The sequence below is a fragment of the Eretmochelys imbricata genome, chromosome 1 (genome assembly GCF_965152235.1).
Source record: "Eretmochelys imbricata isolate rEreImb1 chromosome 1, rEreImb1.hap1, whole genome shotgun sequence".
In the NCBI taxonomy this organism is placed as follows: Eukaryota; Metazoa; Chordata; order Testudines; family Cheloniidae; genus Eretmochelys; species Eretmochelys imbricata.
This window is the reverse complement of record NC_135572.1, coordinates 337406355-337424982: the sequence shown is the minus strand read 5'-3', so window position 1 is coordinate 337424982 and position 18628 is coordinate 337406355. Positions and strand designations below refer to the sequence as shown.

Here is an 18628-nt window from a genome sequence, read left to right as displayed (position 1 = left end):
GACTTTGCATTTTGTGTTTTGTGTTTATTTTGCATACAGTATGAAAGCGATCATTACTGGAAGTATTTAATTGCTATCCTATAATTTCCAGCTAGTAAAGCCATGGAATTCCTTGAAATTAAATGGAACTGAAACACAGTATATGCCTCAAGCCAGGAAAAAAAAGACCAGACGTGGCTGCTAATACATGGATCCTCTATGACATAGTTGTCTGACTCAGCCTGTGGAGAGGACGAAATTAATTTTTTAATTATGATCTTTTGGATGGATTCAGGAATCTAGTACCATCTAGTCTCCTTCACTCAGAGTTGCTCTTCCACTTGTTACAATGGGAGATTGGTAGAATGTGCATAGTAACTTAAGAGCATAGTAACTTATAGGACTCCATCCTGCAAGCTGTTGTGCTTGGCTTTAGTGGGGCTCCACACTGGCACAGGTGTGCCTACCCATGTTGAGCTATTTGCGAGATTGGGTCCTTAGTAAAGTAACTGTTACATTCAACATCTGCCTGGGAGGAGCAATTTTAGGACCACAACTATTTATGCCCTTTGTTTATTTGGCCATTTCTGCATAAATTTACCTGCTTTTCACAAACATTTGCAATAATATCAGGTGTTAGGCACACAGCCTATACCTAACAAGCTATAATTCACATTGCAATTCACATCTTTCTAGAGCTATCATTTCAGGCTTATAGCAGGCTCAAGAAAATGTTCCGTTGGTTTATGCCTCGTCGTGCTAGGGATGTTTATTCACAACCAAAATAGCTATAAACGTACCTGATTAATTTTTTTTTAAAGGAAAGTTGCATTGTATAGAAAAAAGAAAAGGAGGACTTGTGGCACCTTAGAGACTAACCAATTTATTTGAGCATAAGCTTTCGTGAGCTATAGCTCACTTCATTGGATGCATCTGATGAAGTGAGCTGTAGCTCACGAAAGCTTATGCTCAAATAAATTGGTTAGTCTCTAAGGTGCCACAAGTACTCCTTTTCTTTTTGCGAATACAGACTAACATGGCTGTTACTCTGAAACCTGTCATTGTACAGAAAGTTAACTTGTCATGGAAGCTGGAAAAATATGTCAGGTGGGTTGGATATGGTCAGTTATATATGTCTCTACTTCTCCACAAAAACAGAGGCTACTTCTCATACAAAGTTCTTTTCTCAAGTTCTTATCCTTCAGATTTAGTACCTTTTAGCTGTTACAGATAGTGCCAATGGTGCTTTCCTTTTCTTTCTAAAATAATCTCAGTGTATAATTTTGCTAAACCTTAGTACAGCCTTTTAAAGAACATATTCCTGTTTTTGTATTTCTCGTCTTATGATGTTCCTGATTTTTTGTATCAGATGATTTAAATGTAACCCATTTCTGTTAAATGAAGGCTTGTTTCATCATAGAGACTCATGAATGTTTCCTGTAGAAAGTCTCAGGGCACAGTATTGCTTCTACTCATGTCACTGGGTGTTCTCCCTTTGACCTCAGTGGGAGCAAGATCAGGCTGCTAAAAGCCTGCTGGGCAATGTTTTAAAGATATAGTAGGCACCAATTGAGAAAATTGGTGCACACCTTTAAAGAACATTGAAATGAATTAGAGCAGCAGAACATTTTAGAGTGATAGAGAGGGGAAAATGTCAATTTTTTTGCTTAAATAAAAATTCCTTCCCATAGGAGTATTTGTCATGCATATGAAATCAAATATAATACAGTTTCAGCCTTCTGAAGTGTAAACCTAATTGTTCTATCAGAGTCACAAAATAGCATCATATGACCAAATGTCAATTAACGCTAGGAACATAATGATTTTCAATAGGGAAATACTGTGGCTTATACATATTCTTTCTGTGATTTGTCTGACTGCTCTTTAGATCAGATCATTAAAACAAACATTTTTCCATGCTACAGTATATAACAATGTGCAGAGTACAATGTTGGTATGTTGCACTTGTGCGTGGAGGTTGGCAGTTCTTTTCCTGAATCACAGGGTTCAAGTATTAAGGCTGATCTTAAATTCAGTTATTGAATCTGTGCATAAGAAGTAGAAGGTTATGGATATCATTTATTGTTCATATATATATATTTATACTTTCATTTGAAATTTACATTTTTTACAAAAGTATCAGGTAACTCTTTTCATGTCGTGTTGTAAGGATTTGTGGTGCATTTTTTTGACACAAGGTGAAATAAATGGCTGTTTTGAAGAGGTGGATGTAAATCAAGACTGCATTTTTAGGGTCAGGAATTCACATACACTACTAAATGTAAAAAGAAAAGGAGTACTTGTGGCACCTTAGAGACTAACAAATTTGTACTCCTTTTCTTTTTGCGAATACAGACTAACACGGCTGCTACTCTGAAACCACTACTAAATGTAGTTACATCAGAGCCGTTTCCATAAGGTGACTGATTCTAGCTTATGTCAGTAGGCAGACTACATTTGCTGTTCTATAGCTGGCATTTTCTCAGGCTGCCAGAAAGCATCTGCATCAGTGGGTATGTTCCATGCATTAGAGAGAACAGAGAGAGCAAGAGCTGCAGGACTTTTTACTCTTTACAGCCAATCAGAAAGGATGGTTAATTCCTATCACTAGCAGAGCGTTTCTCTGCAGCTTTCCTCCAGCCCTCACTTCTCTGTATTCTTGTAATAATCTAGCAGGAGTAGGTATGGTCTAGTCCTACACATAAAGCCTGTGGTTAGAAACAAGGTTTGGTAGTGCTGAAGTAATGGACTGAGTAGCTCAGCTTGGACAGCTGCAGAGCAGAGACGAGACCTGCATGGAAGACCTGACTATCTGGGAAACCAGCACATAGGTACTTTGCATGTCTTGATGGGATGTTTATTGTAGAAGTCAGTTGCTTTTGATTTTAACTAAAGCTTGCAATTTATTTATAAGCTTTTGTGGAATTGTAACAAAAATGTTTTGAAGTTGGTGAAAAACTGTGGGGGTAAAAAGACTATTGACTTGCTATTGCAGGGAAGTAGGAATAATTGTAAGGAGAAAAGTATTTTGTTTGTATAACCATTGGCTGTTTCCATTGGCTTTCGATGTGGTGGGGATAATCAGGCTGGGGAGGATATTTGCTCATAGTTGCAGGACAATCTTTCTGTATACAGAGTCCAAGTACTTTCTGTGAGAGGGTTCAGCTACAGCTGTCTTTTGTTTTGCATGCTTTGAGGTTGAATGTGTGACGCAACAAGTTAGAAATCAATCCAACTGTGATGTTTCATCTTGGGGAATATGTCTGTGAATGGCATGTGAAGGGTTTTCTATATTATCCCTCATGTTAAACAGTATTTTGGGAAAGTAAGAAATCTATTTATAGATTTTTGCCTATAGTAACAAAACATGATCCATGAGTTAGTTAATGGAGATGGAGGGGAAATATTTCTGGAAATGTTTATTAAATAAATTAGATTTGATTTATGTATCTGTTTTTAATAATTGAATATGATGCATACAATAACCAGCTGAGCAGTGATTCAATGTCTAAGCTGGTTTGCTTTAAAGTAATGGTGAAATTGGAGAGACTGTATGTTCAACCTGATTCCCTTCATCTACATGCAAGTTTGTAAATTTTTTTCAGATGCTATCACCCTACTATTGATCTGATTTCAGTGAGGGAAATGAAATAAGTGCACTTGATTGCTATTATATACTGTCCACATGCAGGGATCATTTATAGTGAACATGGTATTGATTATTTATTATTTTTGTGAGCATTAAGGACATTTGAGAGTGTTTTAGTTACATTTTATTCTGACTGCCTTTGGAGTTAGAGCTTTTCACGTGACGTATAGGGACAGTTTGGAGAAGGGAATTCTCTTTTTTAATAAACTGATGGGCAATGGCTAAGGAATTATGCAGAGCGTAATACATGTTATCTGCCTGTGCAGTAAAATACTTTGACATCTCTGTCTGTGGTTTTTGTGTCATAGATGTCTGTTTTTTTTAATGTTGTGGATTTTACTACTCAATTGTCATTAAGTGTTTTCGTTCTTGAAAATAATTATCAATGAGAAATTATATTATTATGCTGAGTGCATTTCTGTAGCTAAAAACTGTCCTTTGTCCTGGCAGTAGCATAAAGGAAAGTGATCTGTACAGTAGCAGAGCCTGCAAGTGACTGATTCTATTGCAAGCCGAAGGCGATTATTTAATTTTTTTTTAAAAAGAAGTTAAAATCTGTGACTAGCTTTGTTTTGTCTTTTATTCAGTGGCCTCTTGTCGCTTTTACAGGAGGCATCGTTGATAAGGACCTTCGTCACTACCTCAATTTACGGTTCCAGAAAGGTTCGGTGGACCACGAGCTCCAGCAGATCATACGAGACAATCTCTACCTCCGCACAGTGCCATGTGAGTATTGGGAAGAATATATACCCTTTTTCTGGATGAGGTGACCAGTTACCAGAATGAACGTAGATGCAAGTTAAAAATCATAAAAGCATCAAAATACAAAGAGATGGGGGGATTTTTTTGGATAGAGCAGCTTCTTTCTGATTTGTGGCTTGGTGTGGACCGAATTATTGCTTAGAGACTACTCCAAATAATTCAGAGGTAATTTCTAGTGTTGCTAGCTGTGTTGGAAGCTGCAGCTATGGCAAAGAGAGTATTTCTAAGTACAGTGGCTTCTTCTGTAGTTGGTCTGGTTCTAAAAAACTAAAATAAAAAATAATTTGACCATTTTGCAGGACAGTTAAGCTGGTGTCTGATAGTTGGAATTTTATCTGCACCATAAAGAATCCATATGAGTTTTATCATTTATGTATTATATTGGAGGAGATGGAAATACAATAGGAGGAGGAAGAAGGAAATATACTAACTAAGAGACCGCATAGTTTAGTTGCAGCCGGTATAGTCTCAAGCGTTCAACCTGTCTAGCGGCTGCATGAAGTTTTTGGTGGAACACAAGTCAACTATATTTAGATCTAGAGCCTTAGATAAACTTTTTGGTCATATTTTTAGTAGTGAATCAATTTACATATTTGTATACTAGCCATATGAAGAGTAGTAATATAAGAAATGCCAGACTAGCAGCACCAAGTGTTTCTGAATAGAGCTGTTTGGTGACTGACAATATGTCTGTCAAAACTCATACTTCTGGCATAGTGTAATAGCTGGATAAATGTAATCCGCATTTAAATCGGGAAGTGCGGGGTGTGCACCCTTGAACTTACAGGTGTGACATTAGAGTGATGGGCCAAGGAAGATAGATTAAAGTAAGTGACTGACTGTACTGACTGACTGTTTACACGGTAACGGGTGAATGCACTTTGAAAGCTGTGATGTTGTCAGTGTTCCTATCTGAGTTTCATCTTCAGTGATATAAAAGAAAGTAGATATGAAGCACTAAAAAAGAGGCACAGTCATTTTTACTATGTTTTGAAGCTGAAGGTAAATAAATATAATATTTTACTTTCAGGTGAACAACATGTCCCTGGTAGGACTAAAGGATGCTTATATGTTAATTTTTGTGTGAGAGTTGTGACTAACTGGATTTGCTTTAAATGCATTATGAAGAAGAATAGTGGATCCAGGCAGAGGTGAAAATGCAAAGATGTTTTGAGACCAGGGCCTAGCACAATATCGTATTGTTAAAGTTATCTAAACATAGGGGTATATCGAGGGCCATTGACACACTAAGTTGGGTATTTATAATACCCCTCTTCAATTTAGAGTATCAACCAAAATGGATGGATTGCCACTGATATTTTACTTCTGGAGATATGGATTTTAAAAGACAATGTGACCAGTGTGAAAACATGTCCGTATCTGCTACCTGGCATCCTATGGTTAGGTTTGATGGGGGAGAATATCTGAGGAGCAGGAGTTTCAGTAGTCAACCATTTCTCATGTAGTGAGTAATTTAGACTTAGAGCTGTATCATGCCCTCGATCCACACATGCAAACTCCAGTGACGTCAGTGGAAGCTATGTGTGTGCACTGAGGGCATGATATGACCTCAAGATTTGTCTAAATCGAGAAATTAACTAGGCCAGCAAAATACTGCATTGCATACTATAGTATATACAAGGAGGTATGTTACCAAGCAGGAGCAAATGTATCAGTGAAAAAAAGATGGGTGCAGTAGGACCATGCAGAAGGATAGTACACTCACTTACAGGTTGGCTTCCAGAGTAGATAGAATTTGAATTGAATTGAAATGAACTAGAGGTAAAAGGGTAAAGAACAATCACGAGAAACTGTTATAGACCCACTTGGATAGGATAAGAAAGCTGACCACGAAATATTTATACTGATAAAAAAGTCTGAAAAATCCAAGAACATCAATCAGAAGAGATTTCAATTACTTTGATAGTGACATGGATGACAATTGTTGAATTACTAAGTAACCAGGCATGTTCTTGGAGACAGTATAAAGCCATTTTCCTACTCCATTTGCAGGTGGTAGGAAAAAAACAACCATGGTCTGGTGAGCATGACATCTTGTGCAAAATGGTCTTAAAACCATTGGAAAGATAGATAGCATCTCCAAAATATGGGAATTTTAAAATAAAACAATTAACAGAATACATAATGAGTTTACCTTTGATTTTTGTTGAAAAGTTTACTTATACCCAAATAATAAATATTGAAAAGGACATCATCACGTACAATAGGCCCCACTTTGTCCATTGGTTTCTTAAAACTGTCAGAATTTAGGAGACTACAATATATCTTACACGTGGGTTTATTCTGCTTCCAGAGTTCATGCGTAAGTCCAGTCAATGTTAACGACATATACACCTGCACATTTAGAGGAGAATGCACTCCTAAACTATTTTCTATTTTTAATATACCTTATGAACTTACTTCTTTACAATTATCAAGGGCCTGTTTTTTCAGGGAGACTGAGCAGTCACAGCTCCCATTGACTTAAATTTGTGCTTCAAGCAGTTAGCACTTCTGAAACTCTTTATTAGAAGGTAAAAGTCATGGTTGACAATACAAAATGATTTCTTTTATAAACAGTAAAGAGACGATTTCACAGGTATATAGCTAGATTATCAAATAAACTATTCCATTGCCAGTAGATCTAAGAAAGACGATGAATGTAGCTCATGCATGTGCTTCCCACAAATCCTGCCACAAGACATAGCAGTAGCCAGGGTGAAAGTAATATGAAACGCTTACCAGTACGGGGGCCTGGCTCCGGGCCCCTGGAAGGGACAGTGCCTTGGGCAGAAGGGGCGGGGCTGAGGGTCAGCCTCTCCCAGCCATCCACGCTGCCTGGCCTGTGCTGCCCGGGGCTCCTGCGGCGATTTAAAAGGGCCCTTTTAAATCGCCAGTCCCAGGGCAGCTGCCCCTTTTGCTGCCAACTGGGGGAGGGGGGGAAGGGGCAGCGATGTTAAAGCGCTGCTGCAGCAGCACTTTAAGGAGGATCCTGTGCCGCGGCAGTTCTTTAAGGAGAATTACACCCCCACTGTCATCACAGCAAAAGATCGGCAAACTGAGGGTCAAATTAAAAGGCACAGGCACGCAGCTGTTGGAGTGCACAGGAGCTTTGTGCACAACAAAAAACAGAGGGCCAGGTTCTCAGCTGTTATAAACCAGGATAAGCACTTTGAAGTCAGTGGAGTTTGGCAGACTTTTACCAGCTGCGAATTTGGCCCACTAAATTATATTTTCCCTTTTGTGAGCAAAGAGGCTGAACAGGCAGAAATGCATAAAGATATGCAAAAATAAAGAGTGGGTCAAATTCCTTGCTCATAATTCAATGGGTTTTGTGGGTATGACTAAGATCAGAATTTGGACTCTTGGGCTTACTTTCCTTGCAATTTTTTTCATGTGTTTAGCCTTGCAAATCTGTTTTCACCAAAGGGGAACTGGTCGTATGGCCCGATGGCCCAAATGCTGCCTTCAGTACATGTGTTGCAGTAGTCATAGACAGATGAAATAGATTTTCACTACATTGCCGATGGAAATTACATGTACATATCCAATGGCAGAATTTGGGACTATATTTGCAAGGCTTTTGCAGTGAAGCAACAGTTAACTAACTCTATCCCCAGAGCTGTGCGGACAGCATTAATGAAGCAAGGAAATGAAGAAAAAGGCATGTTCATGTGAAGCATAAGAAAAGAGATAAAAGTAGCAAGGGACACATCAACATGTTGAAGCTTTTAAATGCTTCAACTATAACAAACAATGGAGAGCAAAACAAAGTCTATTCAAAACAGAGTTGGCCCTTTGAGTAGTGTGAGGGACACTGCTACATCCATCACAGCAATGCAAAGGTCCTCCCTGAAGACCAGCAGACAGAGTTAACTCCCAGCATAGATTACGCACAGCTGTACAGATGAAGCAGGGCTTTGGACAGTCAGACACTCAAAGGAAAGCCAGGGAACTCTGTAAAAAGGTAGTTGGAGGAGAGAGGAGCCTGTGGGAGCACAGATCTTAATGTCCAGTTGTTAGTAGTTGAACTACACTTTTCTTGGGGTTTTTTTTTGTTTTTTTTTGTTTTTTGGTATTATGTACAGTTCATCCTTAGTGTAATTGTATGGCAGAGGCTTATTGAGGGGTGAGGAGCAATGGCCAAGGAGGTGTTATGCTGCACAATATCCTCAGGAGGAGGTGTGTGGTGAGATCGTTGCTGAACCATAGAAAAGTTATAGCAAGCATTGACTCTGCTGTAACTGTCCCGGTGCTAGCTGGGATGGAGGAGGGACCACAGACACTCCTCTGATGCCATAAGTGCTAAGGGGCAGTGTTTGTCATGCTGTATCTTGTGCTACATAGTGCTTGTAGCCAAATTGCAGATGCCACATGCGCAGTGTGTGAGAGAGGAAGTGGCTGTCCATTCTTCCTTATTCTTCATGCAGAGATAGCCCTACCTGAGACCTAACTAGCAAGGATAAAGTATTGTGGAGAACACTGGCTTAGAGGAAACTTTTTTTAGTGGTGGTGGTAATGCTCCATTGCACGTTCTTAAGGGTGCTGTTCCAGATGCCCCATTATACAGGTTTTCAAAGAAATACAGACTGAAGATTGGGTTTACATATATTCCTCCCCCAAAGGACATATTCACACAACATTGTAAATTACTGACTAAGCAGCGCTGTAAGGAGCAATGCCAAGGACAAAGAGACTCTTAGAAATAGTCTACTAACAACCTCCATTCCCGAGGTGTTCATAACTCTGAGGTTCTGACGTACTTGCTTTCTTGCACCTAACTTTGTCTATTTAGATTGTAAGATATTTGTCACCGGAATTGTCTCTTAATAGGTGTTTATATAGGGCCTAGAACACTGAGGCCTAAATCTGGCATCTCTAGGCATATAGGAATAATGCTACCTTTTCTTCCTTTATCTCCACCTATTGTGTCTCATCATATATTTAGATTCTTTGGTTAGGGACTATTGTTTTATTATATTAGGGCCAGATTTTCAAAAGACCTCAATTTCAATTTAGGCAACGAAATCAGGGCCAGATTTTCAAAAGAGCTCAGCACCTGGTCAGTCCCATTGAGAACATATCGGAGCCGAGGTCTTTAGAAAATCTGGTGCTGTGTCTACTTTATCATTATGGGGCAATAATGCCTGATTAGACTCTGTGGGTACTAGTAAGATGCACATAATTTATAATCATAATGATTATTATTAATAATAATTTGTTTATTTATGATTAATAATAAGAGCATATGAAAGTGAAAGGACAGCTAATACTCGAGATAAGACTATCTCAGTCACATACCAAAGCTAACATCTGGATGGAGGCTGGTTTTATTTCTGAGATAGGAAAGGAAGGGTGATCTAACAATTTTAATTAATAAGTAGCAGTTGATTTTCATCCTTCTGTGAAAACAACAAGGAAGAAGATTAATCTGAGCCAAGGATTATGTGCATGTGTGGCCATCATACTGCATAATGCTTGTAGAAATGGTAAAATATTTGGGATTTATAGTTAGTATGGTCTAAAAATATAACTCCAAGAGTGTTCAAAGGAGAGTGTATGGAGGAGACAGATTTTTCTCATGAGTTAACCCAGTGTCCAAAATATCTTTGATGAGTGAAAAATGACTGCATGACTCTGTTCTAAAATAAACAAATTAAAAAGACCAGGTATTGACAGTTAAGAGTTGCATTTACTCATCACATGGCACTATTCTTAGGATAAAATAACCTGTTCTTTGCACCCAAAAAACAGCAAAGAAGAGTCCACATCAGTGAAAATCACAACTACTAGCTTTAATTAATGTTTTGTTCTTGCACACAGAAGTGTTAGTTATTGCACTGACTTTACTTTGATGGCTCAGAATAAATCAATGCAGGGCCCTTGCGAAATATTCTTGTTATTTATCTAATGTGGGCACACATCAAAGTTGAAAATTAGTCTATTTAAAGTTGAGTCATTGGCAGCTATGTTCAATATTGATGTATCTTGAGCAAAAATAAAACAAATCATGTGAAAGTGTTAGTAAGATTGAGTTTCATTATTATTTTTACTTATATTACGGTAATGCCTAAAGTCACCACTGAGATTATTGCCCCATTGGACGAGGTGCTGGACACATAGTAAGAGGCAGTCACTGTCCCAGATAAATGACAATCTAAACAGATCAGACGCAGTAGCTCTCATCCTTTCCAGCCTACTGTACCCCTTTCAGGAGTCTCATTTGTCGTGTGTACCCCCAAGTTACACCTCACTACTTGCTTACAAAATCAGACATAAAAATGCATATCTGTTACAGCACACTGTTATTGAAAAAAAATTGCTTAGTTTCTCATTTGTACCATCGAATTATAAAATAAATCAATTGGAATATTGTACTTACATTTCAGTGTATAGTATCTCGAGTAGTATAAACAAGTCATTGTCTGTATGAAATTGTAGTTTGTACTGACTTCGCTAGTGCTTTTTATGTAGCTTGTTGTAAAACTAGGCAAATATCTAGATGAGTCAATGTAAACCCCCGGAAGACTTCTCCATAGCCCCAGGGGTACCTGTACCCCTGGTTAAAAACCACGGAGAAGAAAGGTGTGAAAGTGAAACCAAGGCACAGAGAGGTGAAGTAACTTGCCCAAGTTGATACAGCAGGTCAGTGACTGAGCTGAGAACAGAATGCAAGTCTCCTGAATCCTAGTCCAGAGCCTTACTCACTGGGCCATTCTGCCTCTCCTATTGTAGGTAATATAAGATCTGGTAATATTAAATGATACTGGGAAATAGAAATACTCACAATACTTGTTAAAGTTATCCAGTATAAATATGTTGATAAATCAATGTTAAAATGATGATGTACTGGTTTTATGTATCTTTTTTATGGATTTTTCATTATAATTTTATGGATTTGTTTTCTTGTTATGCAAAGATGTATCCTAATCTTTTATTATTGTATAAGGGTCTGGTCCAATGCTGTCATAAATGTAAAGGGAAGGGTAAACCCCTTTAAAATCCCTCCTGGCCAGAGGAAAAATCCTCTCACCTGTAAAGGGTTAAGAAGCTAAAGGTAACCTCGCTGGCACCTGACCAAAATGACCAATGAGGAGACAAGATACTTTCAGAAGCTGGGAGGAGGGAGAGAAACAAAGGGTCTGTGTCTGTCTGTATGTTGCTTTTGCTGGGGATAGACCAGGAATGGAGTCTTAGAGCTTTAGTAAGTAATCTAGCTAGGTACGTGTTAGATTATGATTTCTTTAAATGGCTGAGAAAAGAATTGTGCTGAATAGAATAACTATTTCTGTCTGTGTGTCTTTTTTGTAACTTAAGGTTTTGCCTAGAGGGATTCTCTATGTTTTGAATCTAATTACCCTGTAAGGTATTTACCATCCTGATTTTACAGGAGTGATTCCTTTACTTCTATCTACTTCTATTTCTATTAAAAGTCTTCTTGTAAGAAAACTGAATGCTTTTTCATTGTTCTCAGATCCAAGGGTTTGGGTCTGTGGTCACCTATGCAAATTGGTGAGGCTTTTTATCCAACATTTCCCAGGAAAGGGGAGGTGCAAGTGTTGGGAGGATTTTTCATTGTTCTTAAGATCCAAGGGTCTGGGTCTGTAGTCACCTAGGCAAATTGGTGAGGCTTTTTACCAAACCTTGTCCAGAAAGTGGGGTGCAAGGTTTTGGGAAGTATTTTGGGGGGAAAGACGCATCCAAACAGCTCTTCCCCAGTAACCAGTATTAGTTTGGTGGTGGTAGCGGCCAATCCAAGGACAACGGGTGGATATTTTGTACCTTGGGGAAGTTTTGACCTAACCTGGTAAAGATAAGCTTAGGAGGTTTTTCATGCAGGTCCCCACATCTGTACCCTAGAGTTCAGAGTGGGGGAGGAACCTTGACAAATGCCCATCAGAGTCAATAGTCAGAGGGTTTGGCTCAGGCTCAGAATGCTTTTGCACAGGAGCTTTTTGATATAGTTGGTTTGAGAAAGTGGATAATGATGAAGAGGAATTTGGAGATTTAATTTTTGAATAAATCAAAATTTTGGCTTAATTAATATCCAGGGTAAACATATATCAAAATGGAGTCTGCAAATGGGGAAGAGGCTAGGTGAAAGCATTGTAGTTAGTTGGTAGTCTTCAGGAGGTTAAAGAAACAGAATTTCTGTAAACCTTTTTCAGGTAACTTGTAATGAGTATTTCCAGAAGGTGGCTAACCTCAGCTACTCAGTCATTTATTCCGCTTTGTGCTTATGTGTGAAATATTTCTCTTACAACTATAGACACCAAAGAAAAACAAATGGTACTCAAGGGAAGAAAATGGTATGTGATGTGGTGTAAGAATTGTAGTATGATCATTTGATACAATAAAGGAAGCAGTAGGATTTTATACATTGTATTTCCTTAGGAAGGTAACATGAAGACTTTGTGGTATTTGCTTTTGCTTATAACAGCCACTACTTTCTTGCATTCCTTACCCCAAAAATCAGAACTCTTGAATTCACAAGTCACTTTTGAATATCAGGAACCAATTTATTTAACTCACACACTGGCCAGTGTGTACCACTGCCCTCAAAGGACCTGACCCTGCACCTCTGAAATCAATGGGAGTTTTAACAATGATTTTAATAGGAGCGGGAGCAAGCTCTAAAAGTGGGTAACCCCTGTCTGTCTTTTGGGGTTGTCATGGACAAGATGTATCACATAACTAGCTTAAGTGATGTAGGTTGTTGTATCTTTTCAGCCATTTGGAGGTTTCCAGACAACGCCACTGCGTACAACTTAGCTTGCTAATGATGCCTGAATGTATGCAGCCAGAAATTTGCTATTGCATGATGTGTTTATAGTTGCAATTCAGAATTTTGGAGACAATATTTGTTGCTTAGCTGAATTATTTTACACTGATCCATTTTTTTCAACAGCTCCCACTTTCTCATGAACTCTCTCTAATGTACTGTTCTTTTCTGCATAGATCCTTTTATATTTGTGAGCTACAGAGAACAAGTGCTATCTGTGATTTAGGTCTAACTTTGAGAAGTCCATATAGTTTTACAACATGATACCAAATGGATTAAAGACCATGATAGTTTTAAATGAATCTTGATGATATCACTAATTTTGTTGATTACTTGAGATCTGTATAGAAACATTTACAGATCCGGAACAGTAGGTAAAAGAAGAGGTCACAACGAACTTACATTGCAAGCTAGGCATGTGCAAAGGCTCTGAGGTGGAATTCAAGGTATTGGATTTCGCCTATAAAGTCCAAAATGGTTTTAGTTATCTGAAAGATTATCTCTCTGTCTCTCTCTGACACAGAGCCACAGTGAATATTGCAAACCCAAAGCAGCCAAACATCAGGGCACGCTCCCAAAAATCATGATATTGGCTTAGAAATCAAGAGACTTTTTTAAAAAATGAATTATTGGTCCTTCCTGTTAACCTTCTAGGTTTTTGAACCTTTTGGGTGCATTTAGTTCACATTTTCAAGCTTTTATCTGCTTCCATGAGGGACAGGAATGTACTTTTTTAATGAAAGCTGAGATTCTCATGTAATTACATGACTCCAGGAGCTAGTGTTTTCAGAAAATCACTAAATATTGTCCACTGAATGCATCCAATGAAGTGAGCTGTAGCTCACGAAAGCTTATGCTCAAATAAATTTGTTAGTCTCTAAGGTGCCACAAGTCCTCCTTTTCTTTTTGTGGATACAGACTAACATGGCTGCTACTCTGAAACTAAATATTGTGAGACTTCTTATAAAATCACAAGGGCTAACGATACAGAACAGAGCTGAGAATGGCAGAGGTGCTTGAACTGAAGTTCCCTTGATATAAACAAGAAGTGTAGGTGCTAGGAGGCTATCTCCTGTGAGGAGTCCTTTATTTTGGAAATTGCTCCACCAGAGCCCAGATTTGTTAACATTCTGGGCATGCTGCAAAACTCATCTTTTTTCTCTCTCCGCTTAGCCTGTTGAATGTGGAGTGGGCTGAGGTAGATATATTCATGGACAGTCTTTTGCTTATTTGGTGATTTTACTTGATAAGATAAGGGCTCAAAGCACATTTTCGACGTTCAAAATAATGAGAGAGAGAATGGGAGTGGTTTTAAAACAAACAGTCAATTTTCCTGCCTAAATTTAAGCTACTGAATCCATACTTAGGCACCTGAAAAAGACTCCGTATAGATTTAGGCAATGAGATATGAAAACATCGGTCAAAGTTTCTGTCTGTAACCGTAGCAAACCAAACTTCAGTTGTTGGAATTAGAGTGGCCTGCCATACAGTAAACTGACCATTAGAAACTAGTCAGAATGACTGTCATGAAGTTCAGAAATCTGATAAGTATTCAGATGTTCATAAGTCTCTCTAAATCCTAGCCAAACCATTGACCTCATCTTCAATTCTGCCAGACTGCCAGCTTGTTCACATTTCCCTCTGAAGTATGCCCACAGATCAACAACACCCTAAACACACCTCTTCTCTGCCCTTCAGGACTCCCCACCCCTTGCTATTCCTTTCCTTGAAATGTGTGGTGTCTGGGTCCCAGTAATGCTCATTGTATGTCTGGCACTACTCTACAGCTTTCTCTTGCCACTGAGATATCTGGATATGTCAGAGCACATGATATCCCTTCCTCGTGAGAATAATGGGTCTCACGGGGAAAGAAGGGATTTCAAACTCTCTCTGTGAACCATAAGCCAAATTCTACAGAAAGCCCTGAAGTGGCACCAAGTTTTAAATAGAAAAACAGAGGTTGAGTAGAGCTTTTTTAGGAAGGAGTGCGACCAACCCAGGAGAAGTATTTGCTCAAACCTGAACACTGAGTAAAGTTTTGGTTCAGCTAATGAAAATGGGCTTAACGTGGAGCCTCTGACTGACATAGTGTTTATGAAGAGACCTCATTTCTGCAAATCCTTCCTTAAGTGCCCCCTTTCACCCTGCTTCTCCTGACAGCTTCACATTCTTCTGGCTTTTGTCCAGTGATTGTTTGTTGTTTCTGGGTTCAACTCTGTTTCCAAGGTCTGTTTCTCCCAGTTCTATCCTTCTTCTTAGAGCTTTTCTCTCATGTTTCAATCCTCCATTATTATCAAGCCATAGTGATACACATCTGCTTCTTGAACTTGCTTTCACTCTAGTTTGCTTTCGTTCACATCAGTTTATCAAATTTGTTTAAAATATTCTGAATGGGGAAATATTTTCAACATGGAGCAGATGGGAAGTTGTTTATGGAAAAATTGCAAAAGTCCCAGACTGCACTTCAAATAAATAAATTAATTGCAGTCTTGAAAAAGAGCAGTCGTTGCAGTCATTTTCTCAGATCTCTATTAGTGCCAAGTGCAGGATGTCATTACAATGATAGTGTGGGCAACTCTGGGGAAACTTCTTTTCTTGGGAATTTTGTGGGAAGGCAAAGTAGCGAATATACAAAAAGTTTTGAAAAATGTGCAGCCTTTCTCATAGGGGTCAGAGGCGTTCCAGCACAGATGTGATATTAAGTGTTTTTAATGCTGGAATATATATTCAGACATAGATACAAGTGTTTTTGTAGGGAAAATAATACTAGATATCCATTATGATATGAAAGTGTATTTGCATAATGTTCGCTAATAGAAATGAGTCATTTATATGAAAAGAAGAGTGAAATCCATCCACATTCAGTTACGGATTACATAGTTTCCAGGAACTCTTAAATGATATTTTGCTAATGATAAAAAATGTAGGACAGCAAATTTCCATATTTAGCTATCTTTTTCAGTCTTTTTCTTCTCGTTGACTAGTCAACATTTCTTTTCAAATGCTCACTAAGCATAAGAAGAGCTGTGTAGGTGCTAGAGCCAGAGTCTGCGGTCCATGAAGCCCAGAGGTACAATAACCCCTGATGTGGAGGACGTAGATATGTCAGGGTAAATTATGTTGTTGCTTGTTTAATGAAGGCTGTAAGATCCATAACCACTTTCTTGCAAAGATAGCCGTGAGAATGGAAACTGAATGCAGAGAATGAATGTTTGCCACTGATAATTCCCTATTACAAGCACCTGGGTTCCACTTCTCCCAACAGCCGGAGAACCGGGGAGGCCATTCTGTCAGACATTTGACCCTTTGGTGGTCATGTGGTCTCTGACACATATTCTGCCAAGCTTTAATAGCTTCAGATAAGATCTTCAGGGTTCTTTAGATAATGACAAGCACATACATATCACAACCCTTCTTGGAGGGTTTCTTGGGATCCAAAGAATTTTGTATTATATATTGACCTATAATTCTTATAGAAGTCTCATCTGTACTGATCTTGAATGTAGTTGGAAACCATGCTACCATACCCCTCAACTATGCAGTATTCTTAATTGTTGGTCCTCAATATTGAGCCCTGTTGCATGTCAATCTTCCTGTGCAAATCATCCCTAAACCTGTATCCAGCCCTTGGGGGATCTGTCATGCATAAGGCAAGTCTTAGGCAATGTAAAGGTTTCCATACCATTGTCCAACATGGGGAAAAGAGCTGATATCTGGTTGGTAAAACAGTCTCTTAGGCTTATTAACAACCAGCATAGTTTAGAGTAGCTTGGCCCAAAGCACCCCCGTTTTGACTTTGTGTCCCATTTCTAGTTGCAACAAATATCCCCCAATTGCAACTGATAAGGTTGTCCATGATTCCCAACCCTTATGTGGCTTTACACCTTTTGTGACTATGATCTATTCAGACATAAAAAAATTATTTTTTTTTTTTTTAAAGAAAAGGGTGGCAAAAGCGCTCCACTTGCAAGCGTGGCTGATAGTTTAAAAACGTATGGAAAGATTTTGACTCTTCCAATTATTTTAAGACTTTGGCAAAGGAATAAAATTGCACTAATTGGACTGTATAAGACTGTGGAATGAATGTTTTATCATCCTCATTAAATCTATGTATGTACAGATTACCAACATCAATACCTAGTCATTCTTATTTTCATGTTATGAATAGCTTCAAATAATTTTAAGAGTGTTAAACAGAAATTTATCCTTTGTTTATTAATTTCAGTTCACAGTTATCTCATCAGAAAGCACGAATGTGATAACATAGACTGTGGCTTGCAATTAGTTTTTTCACAAGAAAATAAAATGTAGAAATTGCTCTCCAAAAATATTTTTGAACTAGGGACTACAAATGGAATCTTAATGAAAAGAAATGGTATGAATATATTATTAAAGCTGTTTAACACAGTAAATTAATAACAGGTTGAAAACATACAGATGCCTTGAGTTTGAATTGGCACATCATATTAGATTAGTGGCCAGCACTGGCAAGCTACCATTGTGAAGAAATTGGCAGTATTGTTGTAGCTATAATATCATCTTGGTTGTATCTGCAGTTTTAAACAGAAGTATCAAGTATTGATAAGCTTGTTTGGGCAGGGACCATCTTTTGTTATGTTTGTACAGTGCCTAGCACAATGGGCTCCTAGACACTTTAAGAATACAAATAATAATAATAAGTGGTTTTAAAGCATTATTGTATTGCAGTACCCTGATGAGGTAGGTAAATATTCTCATACCTCTTTTATGGCACAGAGAGGTTAAATGACTTTGAGGGCACGCAGTGAGTTGCTGCCAGAACTATGGATTCCATTCCTCTGCTCCATGAGGTAACACTTTCTCTTTTCAGTTACTTTATCAAAACTTCCTCAAGAGCGCTCATGGTTACTCCTGCTCTTTCCTGTCCATTAGTCTCATTTTGAGGCTCCCTTCTGACTTTCATCACTGAGGATATATCCAATAGAATCTTGCACAGATGTTTATTTTTCAGCCTCCTCCTGTGCAGATTTCTGTGGCCCAGTTGTGTATGGTTCAGTGCAGATGTTCAAGGGACAAGGATCTGGTGCAGGACTATTCCTGGCTTGTGCTGCTGGCAGATCTAGCCAGTCTCAAAGGGGGTTGGGAGGTGGGAAGGCCCTGGTACTGCCCCATTCTCTCTTGGCAGATATACTTTCTTGAGCGCTCATCGTCCGGTACCTTAAAGACATATCTGTACCCTGTGTTTGGAAAGAATCTGTTTCTATTGGGTAGTTTATTTTATAAAAGTTCTTTTTTAAAAACGAAAAAAAAAATCAATAAACCTAAAAAGAAAGGAAAAGGTTCCTGTACAATGTGATTATATTGTCTCTCTCTTCTCCTCTTGCTGGATGTGAAAGACTAGAGCAACAATAATAAACATGAGAAAACGTTAGTTGATCTGTATTTTCATTAGCATCGTTAAAAAGGATTCAGAATAA

At 38.4% G+C, this 18628-nt stretch overlaps 1 protein-coding gene across 1 annotated transcript in view; it reads left to right on the top strand.

Moving 5' to 3' along the window:
- The window catches only part of MAGI2 (membrane associated guanylate kinase, WW and PDZ domain containing 2), a 1194001-nt gene that overhangs the window by 359348 nt on the left and 816025 nt on the right, over positions 1-18628 (top strand). Inside the window, exon 2 of the mRNA XM_077807869.1 lies at positions 4238-4354. Coding sequence (XP_077663995.1) covers positions 4238-4354 — 117 coding nt within the window. The remainder of the gene's footprint in view (positions 1-4237; positions 4355-18628) is intronic.